Below are 14,217 nucleotides of genomic sequence, written 5' to 3' on the forward strand. Positions count from 1 at the left end.
GGCTTAGGCCAGCATCACTAGTTCACTAAAACAACAACAATTACTAGTTTACTTTGATCGTTCTAGGCCTTATCGATCTTACGCATCACGTCGTAAAACTGAGAATGCAACTAAAAAAGATTGATGATCTGTGAGAACCTTTGTCATGAACGTAAAAAATGCTGGTTTAAGTGTGTAGTAATATGGAGGGAAAAACTCTCACAAGATACATCTCGGTACATATGCAAACACACAAGTCAATAACAACTGCAACGACACGCTCGTTGGATGGACCCGTGCAGGCCAAAGCCTAACTAGGCACGGTGCGCGAGCAGAGTAGCGGCGGCGATTACAGCGGCAGAGAACAAGGCCGCCTTTGTCTCCTTGGGCCGGACAGCAGCCGACGGCGATGGGGCCGGAGCTCTTACGGTGGCGGCGGCGGAGTCGCTTCCTGTCCCAGCAGGCGATGCCGAAGGCGACGACCCCCCGAAGAACGGAGCCCCGGAGAATGGAGCGGGAGCTGGAATTAATGGAATGGAAGGACGCCAAGTTAACTGATCCATTTTGTCGGTGTTTGACTGTTTTCAGAAGGTATTTCTTTCTTTTTGAATTGAAAAGGCTATAGGTACAAAGCTTTACAAACTGTGAGTTAATTGAGATTTTCTGTAATTATTTTACAGTTAAATCAAATGGTTAAAAGCTTTGTTTGTAAATATTTTTTAAGCATGTGTAATATTTCCTTTTTTTGAAAGAGTTATTTAAAAGCATATTTTGTAATGTTACTTTTCAGAATAATTATACTCTGTAAAAACGATTATTTATAACATGCAGAAGCAATTTATCGCTCTACCTTTTTTTTCCCAACACATCAAAACCCATGCCAATTTTATTCAAAAATCTAAATCCTCTTGAACACGCGTTATGCATTTGCAGGTTAGGCAGGTACGTGCAGTGCGCGTGTGTAACGATGTGTGTGCATGTACTCCCTCCATTTCGAAATGTTTGACGTCGTTGACTTTTTAGCATATGTTTGACCGTTCGTCTTATTCAAAAAATTTAAGTAATTATTAATTCTTTTCTTATCATTTGATTCATTGTTAAATATATTTTTATGTAGGTATATAATTTTACATATTTCACAAAAGTTTTTGAATAAGACGAATGGTCAAACATGTGCTAAAAAGTCAACTGTGTCAAATATTTTGAAACGGAGGGAGTATCTTTTATGTAATCAGGAAAAAAAAAATAATGACTTTGTAATTGAGCAATCAATAACTTACCAGGAGCACCACCAGTCACGCCCGGAATAGAAACTGCAAGAGCGCACGAACGACATCATCAGATAAACAAACAAGAAGAAACGGAGACTCAGTTTTCTTTTCTTTTTTTTTTCCCCCCGAAGATAAGAAGAAGATCAAATTGTGAGCAGAAATTAATTTACTCACGGTGGCACTTGCTGAACGGCGGCGTCTTGACCTTGCACGCGGCGGGCAGCTGGAGCGCCTTGGTCATGTTGAGCGTGACGCCGAAGTTCTGGCTGCCCTGGAACGCCTGGCAAAGGCAGGCCACCTCCTTCTTCACCACGCCCTTGAGCCCCGAGCAGCACGGCGCGTCGGGCTTCGCCACCGTGCTCCCCTCCTGCACGTAGCTCAGGCAACCCGCCAGGCTCAGCAGCGCGTCCGTGCAGTCCGCCGCCGGCGCCGGCACCCCGGCACCGCCGCCGCCGGTCGTCGCCGCGCCGTCTAGTACGGCGACCATCGAGAGAAGCAGCAGCTGCAGCAGCAGCGACGAGTACGACCACGCCGCCATGGCCGTGCTCCTAGTCCTCCCAGCTCCTGCCATTCTTTGCTGCAGCCGATAGCGATGACGATCTAGTGCTAATTGGGGTTGGAATGGAAGGGTTTATGTGCTGATGGACTGCTACTCTGCTAGTGGGAGTTTGGTTGGCGTTTACACTGCGGCGACCTCACTGACAAAGTCACGCACACCCTAGCGAAGTCTAAGAAAATGGCGCCTTGCCACGGTGCGTAGCTAGTGGAGGATCGCACGCGCGCGGGCGCGCGCGGGGCATGGCAAATTGGCAATGTATTGATTGGAAAATCTTTGGCAGATGGATGCATGCATTGGGGATGAGCCGGGGACGGCGAGCGTATAAACTACAGCGAAGTGGCGGGCGTGCGTGCGGTGGCAGCGGCGGTGCGCCTGGAATGATGAGGCCGCGGCGCTAGCTTTGTGGAATGTGGATGTGGGTTGATTTTAGCCCATCTTTTCAAAAAGCTTTCGATTGGGATCGGTCACTGATTGACTGACCTTCTCCTCTCTTTCACATTGTTTTTTTTCTCCTGCAGCCCTGAAACCCAGTTGGATGGTTCCTCTGTTTTTGTTCCCTGCAGCACAAAACTCTTTTTTTATTTTTCTGCAGAACAAAACGGGCATGGTTAATTGTGCAGGTAGTTATAGAAAAACTAAATATACTCACAGCATGACACGTAGCGTTAGCAAGAATTTAATAAAACAAAATAAGAATTTAATAAAACAAAATTTAATACGTATAGATTTTTCCTTATATTAACTGGCAATTGGATGGTTCCTCTCTTTCTATTTTTCTGCAAACGGGCAGTGTTAGTTCTATAGCTACATTAAACAAGTATATGCTCGTCTAATCCATCGTGACAGGGCTGACGTTTGGTGACACATCGTGTGGTCTTTTGGAAAGCTTTTTTTTTTTTTTGCATGAGAGAAAAAAAAAAAGCCGTGCACGCACGATGGCACGAGAAGTGGAATCCAAAGACCTTTTCAAGCCATGCCCGGGACCCAAATGCGGTGCACGCCAAACGCGGCTGGAGTGGAGTGGTTGCTTACGCTGCCTCGTCGAATCGCTTACATCACATTCAGATTCAGACATTCACCAACAGATCACGCCGTAAGCGTTGCGAGATGCACTTCTATATTGATGCTGAAAATACTATACATGAGAAACAAATGCGCCCGTGAAACGCCTTTGTTCTCCCTATTTAGAGAGAGAGAGAGAGCAAAGGGCAGTCATACATGTACACTAGAGATATACTCTACAATAAAGCTTGCGAAAGTGCATGTAACCTAATGGTTGCAGTGACCTGAGTAATATTTTATGGTCCTGAGTCTATATTTCTATAAAAGCGAATTTCAGATTGGGTTGCTTGAGGGCTTGGTTGGATACTATTCTCTAAAAAGAAACTCTAAAGTAGTCCTGCTATTTGGCGCTGAAACAGGCGATGAAGATCCCCGTGCTGACGAGTTTATTATAGAACGGAGGGAGTAGTCGTGATATATGGCGCTGAAACAGGCGATCGAGATCCCAGTGGGGACGGCGGTGTGGCCGGCGCAGGAGTTGGCGATAATGGGAGCGCTGGAGCTGCACAACATTAACCAGCCAGATTCTCTCTGAGGGCCACTTTCTTTTCAGCAAGGCAATGCGCGTCAACTGCAGTAGTACCAGGTTCCGGAGGCTGCGCGTTGTACGTCGGAGCACGGAGCTGCACAAGCACAACGACAGGCAAAACCGGAACTAACACCAGATTTTTCACCACGCCGAGAAAAGAAAAGAAATGCAAAATGGGAAACCTACGCAGGCCGACTTGGGCCACCGCGAGACACGACGGCCCAAACCGCCCAAAACGGTCGCAACTCGCAAGACCATCCGTCTAATAAACCGATCGGACGCCCGTGTAAACGTACTACTCCGCACGTCACGTCTCGTACCGTGGCGAAAGCTGAAGGGAAGGGAAACCCCAGAGGCAACCGGGCGCAGGAGGCAGCGGCATCGGCGACGGCGCGGGCGGATCCGACGGGGAGGAAACGGCTACAGCGCGCGGAGCACACCGAGATGCTACACCATACTCCGCTCCGCACGTCACGGGATTATCTGCACGAACGTCAGAGGGGAAAACACAGATGTCAAGGCGCGCGCTACACGTTACGCACGAACTCGCGGAACTCATGTGATTCGCCTTGCTGTCTGTCTGTTTGGAAAATTCTAATTTTGTTAGAGCATCTTCAACATACTAGTTAAAATAGACTCTCTAAATACCTATATAGCCAGTTAACCAATTAATTTGGTCAGTCAAACTCATTGTTAACTCTAACAACCTCTCCATCTAAACTCTCTATTCCGAACCTATGACATTAGGACCCATATATCAGTCTCTATTATCCCTCCTTCCTCTTTCTTCCCCTCTTCCTCTAGATTTTCTCCCCCTCCTCTTCCTCAACACTGGCGAATGGAAACGACGACGGCTACCTCAGTGGATGGGGATGGTGGCGGCGGCGAATGGCAAGGCGGCAACGACAAGACGGCGGAGGCCGCGTGAATCCACGTCACGCCGGTGGGGACAGAGGCAACAGAGGTCGGTCGCCGCTGGATCCAGACGACGGCAACGGCAACCTCGGGGACGACTGGCGACGGTGCAGACGACGGCGACAGCGGCTAGCGACCTCGACAACGATGGTGACGCTCCGGCGTGAGTTCAAGATGCTCGCCGTCGTGCTCTCCGTCGCCGGCTCCCCAACAACCCCGCCACGGCCCCTTCCTTGCCGCCGACGGCGGCCTAGCGCCCGCGCCGAGGAGCTCCGCCGTACCATCCTGGTGCACGGAAGCCGATGCTTGCGGCGGTGGCGAGGTCTTGGCTGCCTGCGCCATCCGAGCCAAAGGAGAGGGGGGGAGGAATCTGTGTGGGACCCACGGTTGGCCAGAAATCATCCGAGCCAAAGGAGAGGGGGGGGAGGAATCTGTGTGGGACCCACGGTTGGCCAATGATTTCTGGCTGATCAAATTTGACTAGTGGATGGGAGGTTTTGGCCAGTTGAAGAGGCTATTGGAGCACGTTTTTGGGCTAGAATGGCTAAAATTTGGCTTGTAGAGTGAGATGGAGAGACTGTTGGAGATGCTCTTATGAGGAGGATATAGGAGTATACTCATATAGGCGTATGATAGAAAATCTAGTTTGATGCGGTAAGGGCATCACCTATAAATTTCGCCATCTGCCCGCGGTTTTCAGTTTTGATCACACCATCCTCTACTCCTCTTCGTTGCATAATAGTTGGCTAATAACGCGAACAACGAAGCATATAGTGCAGTTCTGCATAAACCATCTTGTTTACAAAATCACAAGAAGATGCTATGCCTAGTTTCCTGCATTGTTTGCCTCGCGGATTAGCAGTTTAGCACACAACAGAGAAGGGGGAATTGGTTATGTTACAAGGCGAGAAAATAATAAAACGCTCAGCACAAAGTCAGCGATGAACTGAAATCTCCGATACTAATAAGTTATAAATAGAGGGGAACTAGCTAACATTCTCCATAACATCATCCAGTACCATAGTAAGGCTGCTGCTAGTTGCATAGCCCGATAAGAGTCTCACACAAAGCACAGAAGGCTAAGAATGGGAAAGACCGAAAAATCACAAGAGAAGCTAAAACAATTCTTAGAGCTAGCTAATCACGTCTTTCTTGCTCCATCCCATTCGCCTCTTTGCCACATGCCACGGCTGCTCGGCCTCGGCAGCCTCCCTCACTTGTACTCCAGGATCATGTTGTTCTCGGGGGCCAGCCCAACGCAGGCCCTCATGATGTTCTCAAGCATTGCCCTCTGCTTTGCCAGGGCGTTCACCACTGGTGTGCCAGGAGGAACCTGTTCCAGGAGACGAATTTTTCGTGACATAAGTAAATCAGTTGGTATATCATGAAAGAACATAACGGTTAATAGGCAGTACAGATGAATGTATGCACTCACAAGGGGTGCCTTGGTGAGGTAGCTCAGGATGGTAGCCACTGGATGGAAGGAATGGAACTTCTCCTGCACAGGATAACAAGTGAAACAACAACATAGTCAATTTTGCTGGCAAAAAGGGTGGCAATTGCAGAGCAGCAGAGAGTCAATTGATCTCAGTCCATCAGAACTCTTACCTCCCCCTCGGCTTTCAGCTGAATCCTGGTGCTGAGCTCGGCAAGGAGCACCAGATCAAGAATGATCGGCGCGGCAAGGAGTGAGTCCTCACAGGTGTTGTGCAGAACGATGGTGCTCTTACCCCCCATGAAGATCTCTGAGGTGTACTCGTCCATTGCCCTCTTGCTGTCTCCAACATACGGCACATACTGCAGAAGAATACATGGACAAGTTTTAATCCAAAACTAAGTTTTTATTTTTTAATGGCATACTGCTGCAGAAGAATCCATGGACAAATTGCAAACCTTGATCACAACAACATGATCAGGATGCTCGCCAGGCTCATAGAGGATGGCATTGCTTGAGACCATGTCATCGACCACATTGCTCTTGGAGATCTCCTTGGATCGGAATGTTTGAGGTGCGGAAAGGTTCATGCCATCATTATTCCCCAAGTGGTTGTAGCTGACAATTGAGGTGGGCTACGAAAACAAAAGCCAAAGTTCTTATCAGGTTATATATATAAAAAAAAGTTTCCGGAAGAATATCGACGTTTCAATGCGAAAAGCTAGCCAAAGGATTTGATATATGGTTGGTACCTTTATTCCAGCACCAACTAGGAAATCAACCAAGACAGACTTCATCTTTGTCTGTCCACTCTTGAAATCATCACCACCAATCAGGCAGTTGTTCTTAATAGCAAGATCGATCAGCCCTGTACACAGTAAACAAATAAGCCATGAACCTGAGAAAATAAACCGCATACTACTCTACACAGAAAATTACATACCAGGCACAAAGGTGTTCTGAGGACTCCCGTTAATGAACGGTATACCCTCCATGACGCAGGCAATGGCATACAGTGTCGATGGTGATATCTCCGCCTCGTTCTTGTCCACAGACGCCAGGAGGTTCTCCATTGTGTCATTGAGCCCAACACAGACATTGCTGTACCTTTCAGTGTTTGCAGTCCACAACACCACCACCTTGTCCACTTTGCTCTTTTCCTTGAACTCCCTATTTAAGTAATAAAAAAAATATCATGTCTAATGTTTACAGCATTCATAGTCACAAGTTTGTCATGTTGTTCCAACCATCTTAATGCAGACTGGAACTAATCTTACGAAACAAGTTCACTTCAGTAGTATAACTCTTCGGGGAGCCCTTTTGATATATGAAAGTGCCAATATATATTTAGTGATTTGACATGTGAATACTATTTTCTGTTATAAGCTGGTGCCTGAAGGTATTCCGTTATTTCTGCCCCTAGTGTTCATGCCTCGTAGACATAACTAATTCAGAATACTATTCCTTTTTGTTATGAAGTAAAATGGGCTCAATTCCATGCATGCCAGTATACCTGATGTCCTTGATGATCTGCTCCATCTGCTCCTTCTTGGTGCCCTTGATGACATTGTTCGCGCGGGATCCCTGGTTGGCGGCGATGAAGTCGGGGTCATAGATGCCGGGGAGAGGCACCATGGACTCCATGTAAGGTCTGAGCTGCTTCTGCAGATCAATGTCAAGTACCTTTGCCCTGGTCATAGCATCAGCCAGGTTCATGTTGCTAATGTCCCAGCCCCCGAACACAAGGTCATCAGGGTTCACCTGAATTTTTTTCATAACCATCAGAAAACGGAAAAACAGGTTCTGCAAATCTGAAAACTATTTGTGGATGTATTCAACAGATCAATCATTGTCCAAAGATGCTGGAACCTTGTGGTTGTACCACAACATTTTGACTTGCATCATCACAACATGACAAAGGTGACACACGATGGTCACCTTTTGACACCCTTTTATGACAGGACTTATCTTTTGATACCCTTCTGTGACAGGACTTATCTTTTTCTTTTTTAGGACATGACCACAAGTCAAAGTTTCTTCTTTTCATTTAGAACCTTCGCCTTTAAAACAGGCCAAGGCCATGTTATGATTGTACTAGCACTACTACTATCACATTAGCAGTGTATTACTACTACCATCTTTTCCGTGGTTAGCATGTCAAAGAAAACAGGACAGATTACCATGGGCAGGAGGCTCTTGAAGGGCGCGTAGATCTCCTCCCCGTTGTAGCTCCCGACCCTGATGGTGGACGCCTGGGTGAGTGAGCCATAGTAGTTGGCTTGCTGCACCTTGTCCTTGGTCGCCCATGAGATTCCCCTGATTAAACTCACACCATCATCAGTTAAATTCAGAAAAGAAAAAACAGATGAAGCTAGCTTAGGCAGAAAAGTAGAGCGTGAGTGATCACTTACTCCCTGTTGGCGATGACCCCAGCCGTCAGCGTTGAGCCGTTGTTGCCGCCCCACCCCACGAGCATCACCCTGCACCCACAGCCATAAAACTGGGTCAAGAAACATGATCGACAAGTGTGCTGGCACGTAGCCAACATGGACAGAAAAAAAAACAAAACAAATGGGGTGAACTAATAAAAGAAGCTAATAAACAGTCATAAATTTGGGAGTTCTTGCCAGTGGTATATATGGTACTAGGTAGGTCCCCCTGCTCGATCTTGCAGATGCAAAATTTTAATGGAAACCTCACATGCAGTGCAGGTGCAGCCATGGGATAAAGCCATAATAATAAAAACTAGCGGATATAAAAAAAAACTCAGAAGAAATGTCGTTTTGAGCAGACGGGATCGAATCCCAGAGACAGGCAAATTTCCACGGTGGCCGAGCAGCAAGGCAACCAAAGGCGCCGCAGACTCGCAGTCCCCCTCTTTGGCCTTTTGCCATCCCACATCTCGCTGGATCGGGCGCTAGCTATAGCTAGGAAAAACACGGAGACCAAACGGGAGACGAAAACGAAAACGAGAACAGGACGGACGCCGGATCGAAAGCGATCGGTGGACAGATCGATCGATCGGCGAGGGTAATGGGTGCGTACCCGAGCTTGGGGACGGTGGTGGTGGTCCGGAAGTTGTAGCGGACGGACTTGGGGCGGACGACCCAGCGGGAGGCGCCGTCGTGGCTCTCGTGCACCAGCTCCGTCGTGTCGTACCGGTAGTCCGACTCGATCTCCGCCGCGCCGTACCGCACGTGCGGGCTCTCCACGCGGAAGCTCTCGATGAACATCTCGCCCCGCTCCGCGGAAGCTAGCGGCGGCGGCGGGTTTGTGGCTAGACTTATGCGGGCGAAGCGAGCGAGAAGGAGAAGCTAGGTAGGCTGTGGAATCGGAGGCTGGTGGAGCGTGGGGGATTTATAGCGGGTTTCGGCGGCCACGTGGCCGGGCTGCTCGGGCCCACCGAGCAGGAGGGTGGTCCCCACCTTGGGTCGGATTGGGAGACGACTCCGGCCGCCGGTGGGAGCGCAATGGGGGAGTCAAGCGGCGAGGCGAGGAGTATCATCTATCTATCCACCGGTGAGAGCTGAGAAGGTTCGTGCGTTGTGCGTGGGGGGAATCGGTAAAATCAGTTTTTCTCAGGGAGAAAATCTCAAGTTGAAGGTAGTAGGTAGAACCGTAGGAGTACGTGGGCAGGCATACAGTTCTGTGTTTGCAAGTTCGTCCTCTCCGGATGGGTTTTCTACAAACTGCGGTTCCGTTTTCTGAGTGATTATTATGTTTTGTCTCTGCTTTCTTTTCTAGGGCTATTTGCATTTGATCGCTGGAAACTACTATAGTAAAAGATCAGTTACAAAATTAGAAAAGCTTGTTTGATACCAGTACTGATATGTCCCGTGCGTCGCAATGTTATTGACCTATTGTTTGGCCTAAACAGCCAAAGAATAAGTCAAAATTTGAATTTTTAAATTTGATTTTGAAATGCTTTTAACGTAATTTTTGTTAATGTTGGCTTTTAAGTCGTTACGAATAGATCTACAAAAGTTTTACTTACAAATTAATTTTAATTTTCTAATAAGCCAAATAAGCTATTTTGGCCAAATGGGCAACCAATGGGAGCTTAAACGGGAGAGGTTTGGAGTTCAAATTTTCCACTGAAATTCAGCAAACCTAAGGGTGAAAGAGAGTCTGATGATAAATCACTGCTGATAAAAATACAAACAGGGTGATCATGTTTCCATCACCACGAAAAATTGTAGAGGGATTACTATATAAATAATTAATGGTTTTTTTAATACATATAGGAGCAACAACTAATTAAATAGATAAATATGAATGTTTTTTCCGATAATGGTAACGGAAATAACTATGATTCTTTTAATATGTAATAGCGATAGCTAGACAAATAAATATGTATATTTTGGATAATGGTAAAGGAAATTGAAATGATAAATGGATTACGATATATAAGTAAGAGATTAATTCCTAGTCTAGCCTTCTATTCTATTTTGGAAGAGACCTCTAGGCCTTGTTTAGTTGGAGAATAATTTTGGGTTTGGTTGTCACATCGGATATACGGGTACACATTTGAAGTATTAACCACAATCTAATAACAAAACAAATTACAGATTCCGCCAGGAAATTGTGATACGAATTTATTAAACCTAATTAATCCGTCATTAGTAAATGTTTACTGTAGCACCACATTGTCAAATCATGACGCAATTATACTTAAAAGATTTATCTCGCAATTTACACGCAATTCATGTAATTGTTTTTTTCCCTATATTTAATGTTCCATGCATGTGTCCAAACATTCGATGTAATAACATACAAATTTTTGTTTTGGAAACTAAACAGAACCTAACTCTCTAAGTGAAGGACATTATTATATACAAATAAATATAAATCGGTTGTACCGTTTTTGCATTAGAGGCATTATTGGTTACTATGTGTTCTGGATGAAGGGTGAATTCTTGGATTAGTTATTTACCTAGGGAACAATTATGTTCTACAACAAAATAGGGCCTTGTTTAAAGGAGCATAAGATTATAAGAATCTGTTGTTGGTAGATAGTTTTTCAGAATACGGTTTCAGCTTCTAGCTTTTAATTTATTTTTTTTATTCTACGATTACTGGTACTTAGAATCTATGTGATAATCTAAACCCTTTGGGGAGTCAAAAAATAAGTGAGAAGCAACAGCTGCTATAAACTCCCCCAAACGGACCAACGGGCCTATCTAGGAGTTTATAGTGACTACTGCTTTTAGAAATCTTTAGCTTCTTTAAACGGTTTGGATTTTAAGAACGTATAATCTATCTAGCGAGGCCTCTCGCGATAGTCTTAACGCGCGACCCAACCGTGTGAACAGTGGAGTGGAGAAGCCAGTACACATGCATGCCTTTTTTCATTACACATGCATGTTTTTTCCCTTTCTTATAAATTTTTCTCTCAAATTACTTATCCAATCTATAATCCGATTACACCATTGTGTTCGTTACAATTAAATATTCACAACAAGATCTTACACGATTATATTACGATGAAAAAATATTTATATTTGTAATTTACTTTTATTACATATGAACGTTACTTTTATAATATATATATAAGTTACTTTTAGATTTGACTAAATTACTTCTTAGACATATAAAAGTAAATTCAATATAGTCTAAAAGTAATTTACATATATTATAAAAGTAACTTAAAACAAAACGGAAGTAACTTTGTCAAGACATTAGAAGTAAATTCGTTGTAGGGATAACAATATGAATTTATCTAGAAATAAAATTTAATCAGCACGGATCAACACATGTAAGTTTAACAATTTTGAAAAGTAACTTCAATGTTAATTGGTAGTAACTTTTGCATTGTTCAAAAGTAACTCTCTATAAATCTATTTAATCATCGATTGTTTTTTCCTTTCTTTTTAGCTGTGTAGTCACGTCCAATGAAAAAGGCATTCACTAAAGTTACTTTCTTTTTGTTATAAGTTATTTCTATAATATATGTAAATTACTTTTAGGCTTTATTGAATTTACTTTCATATGTCTAAAAAGTAATTTAGTGAAATCTAAAAGTAATTTAGATATATTATAAAAGTAATTTATAATTTTTCATCAAAATATAATCATGTGGGATCTTGTTATAAATATTTAATTATTACGAACACAACGGTGTAATCGGATCGTAGATCGGATGAGTAGTTTAAGAGAAAATTGTATTTAAAGTATAGGTGGATAGTGTCTCATATATGGAGTGGTAGCTAGTTTGTAACCAGCTACCACTAGCTATGTAGTCACGTCCTTTTAAGAATTAGTGGCTATAGATGAGAATATCTAGAAAATGAATTAGAGGTCAAAGGTCTAAATTTCAGCTTTAACAAAAGGGCATGTACCCCAGTGGTTACAGTGACATAAGTAATACCCTAAGGTTGAATCTAGAGGCCGGGTAATATAACCTTCTCTAAAAATAATAATAAAAAAATCAGCTTTATTTTTTTCAGTCTCACCAGTTGCCTACTCGATCAGGAGGTGTTTATCATAATCTTAAGCATCCTCAAACAAAATCAATTAAGGTGTTAGTAGGAAAATTATTTAACTCTAAATTATCCTCGTTTCTAGCAAATGGCTCAAGCAATTATGAAAAGTTAAACACCATACAAGTGATGTTATATATTACTACTATATCAATGTAAGGTTAAATTTAATCTGTGCATGAAGAGAGAAGAAAACTAACAAAGCAAATTACGAAAAGTACGATCACATTTGCATTATATTTGTTATTTATTTTCATGTGTGTATTGAATTTAACCTTGCATTGATATAGTAGTAATTAACCATATATGATCACGCATAAAATGAGTGCATATATTCTAGTAGCTTACTCGGGTACGTATTCCTGTTCTCCAATCGTACCTATTTTCTGGTATTTGAAAATTTGCTTTTCGTCCAACGAAAAGGCTGATCGTTTATGCTCGCAGCTGCAGCCCGCAAGCTGCACAAACGATCAAAGCCGAAGTATAGGACTAAACTTCGCTAATTTTCACTCTACGGTGACTCGAACGAAGTACATCGCGGTACTTTCTTCACACCGTGTAGACGATGAAGTACACTAGTACGTGCTGATGTAGTACACAGTACTACTCCTACATGGGAAAGGCAACGTCGACGTGCCATGTATCAAGGAACGTACTCCCTCCCCCTTGGTTAAAAAAAAAAAAAAAAACAAACCCTAGATTTCCATATCCAACATTTGAGTGCCTATTTTATATGCAATTTTTTTATAATTAGTATTTTCATTGTTGTTAGATGATAAAACATGATTAATACTTTATGCGTGACCTATCTTTTTAATTTTTTTCATAATTTTTTTAAATAAGACGAACGGTCAAACGTTGGACACGGAAAAATAGGGTTTGTCTTTTTTTTTTTTTTTTGAACGGAGGGAGTATAGGGTATACTGCTCTTCCATATACGTCCCCCCAAGAAAAACATCTTCCACATTAATTAATTTCTCGAAAGCAAAAAAAACACACAGAAATCTGAGGGGGCAAACCGCAAAACAGCCACCCGTCGTGGGCTGTGCGGCCGAGAATCGCCAAGTGGCGCTTTTGGCTGCGTGGAGGCCCGCTGGCGCCGTCACGTGGACCGCGCCGGGGCCCACCGCGTCTCGACCGTGGCGGAACCTCCTGGAGGGAACCGAAGCGGCTCACGTCTCGTCTACTCTACTCCCCCGCTCCCTGGACGCGGTCCACGCACCGCTGCGGGGGTGGGGTGCCGCGCAGCTGCGAGCCACAAAACCCACAGGATGACACAAGCGGTGGCTGGCCCATAGGCAACGCGCACCATGTGGTGGCGGGCAGTGGCTCTGTCACCGGGTTGCGTGATCCCGAGGGGAGCCGCGTGGCGGGGGACGTTGGCCCACGTGGGAAGGGGTTTGTCCTTGCATGTAGCGAAATGGAGTAGCCGTGTCCTTGCTTGTAAAATGGACCTGTCCTTGCATGTAATAGCCCTTGTCCTTGCATGTAAAAGCTTTTTTGGTTAGTACTGCTACACGGGACGCTCGCCACGTTCCTGTACGTGTTGCGTTCGGCCGTTCAGGCGTGTACTGTAGTATATCGCCGCATGATCTCCAACGCCAGAGAAGGTCCAGAAAAATTGAGTGAAACAGCTACTTGACGCTGTGAATTAGAGGCAGGAAAAATGTTCTTACGAATTTACGTACGTGAAGTACGTAAATTTGAAAGGAAAATGCAGTGTTCAGCATAAATATGGGGATCAGTTTTTTTAAGGTAATTTGTAACCATACCATTATAATTTTTCAAAGTTTGAGATATGCCATCGGTATCTAAATGATATATAAGACCCACATGAGTCAATGATATGTGGATCAGAATGGCATATATCAAATTTTGTAAAATTATAACGGTATGATTACAATTTTAAAATGGCGGTTGTTTCTTTGGAGACTAGGAGAGGGAATTTTTTTTCCTTTTTCCCTTTTGATATAAATGGCCAATCATTC

The 14,217-nt window shown here is 44.1% G+C and overlaps 2 protein-coding genes across 2 annotated transcripts; both read right to left on the reverse strand.

Moving 5' to 3' along the window:
- Positions 1-120: 120 nt before the first annotated feature.
- On the reverse strand, positions 121-2,187 carry LOC127766650 (non-specific lipid transfer protein GPI-anchored 11-like). Its single transcript, XM_052291762.1, has 3 exons — positions 1,425-2,187; positions 1,260-1,292; positions 121-499 (listed from the first exon to the last, which is right to left on the reverse strand). The coding sequence occupies exons 1-3, from the start codon at positions 1,819-1,821 to the stop codon at positions 294-296; spliced, it is 636 nt and encodes a 211-aa protein (XP_052147722.1). The 5' UTR covers positions 1,822-2,187; the 3' UTR covers positions 121-293.
- A 3,070-nt stretch (positions 2,188-5,257) lies between these two features.
- LOC127767473 (inositol-3-phosphate synthase 1) lies at positions 5,258-9,184 on the reverse strand. Its single transcript, XM_052292824.1, has 10 exons — positions 8,796-9,184; positions 8,162-8,230; positions 7,931-8,066; positions 7,264-7,511; positions 6,694-6,920; positions 6,503-6,618; positions 6,209-6,385; positions 5,924-6,112; positions 5,751-5,813; positions 5,258-5,648 (listed from the first exon to the last, which is right to left on the reverse strand). Exons 1-10 carry the CDS (start codon positions 8,981-8,983, stop codon positions 5,529-5,531), a joined length of 1,533 nt encoding a protein of 510 aa, XP_052148784.1. The 5' UTR covers positions 8,984-9,184; the 3' UTR covers positions 5,258-5,528.
- Between the last annotated feature and the right edge of the window lie 5,033 nt (positions 9,185-14,217).

Source organism: Oryza glaberrima, chromosome 3 (genome assembly GCF_000147395.1).
Source record: "Oryza glaberrima chromosome 3, OglaRS2, whole genome shotgun sequence".
In the NCBI taxonomy this organism is placed as follows: domain Eukaryota; kingdom Viridiplantae; phylum Streptophyta; class Magnoliopsida; order Poales; family Poaceae; genus Oryza; species Oryza glaberrima.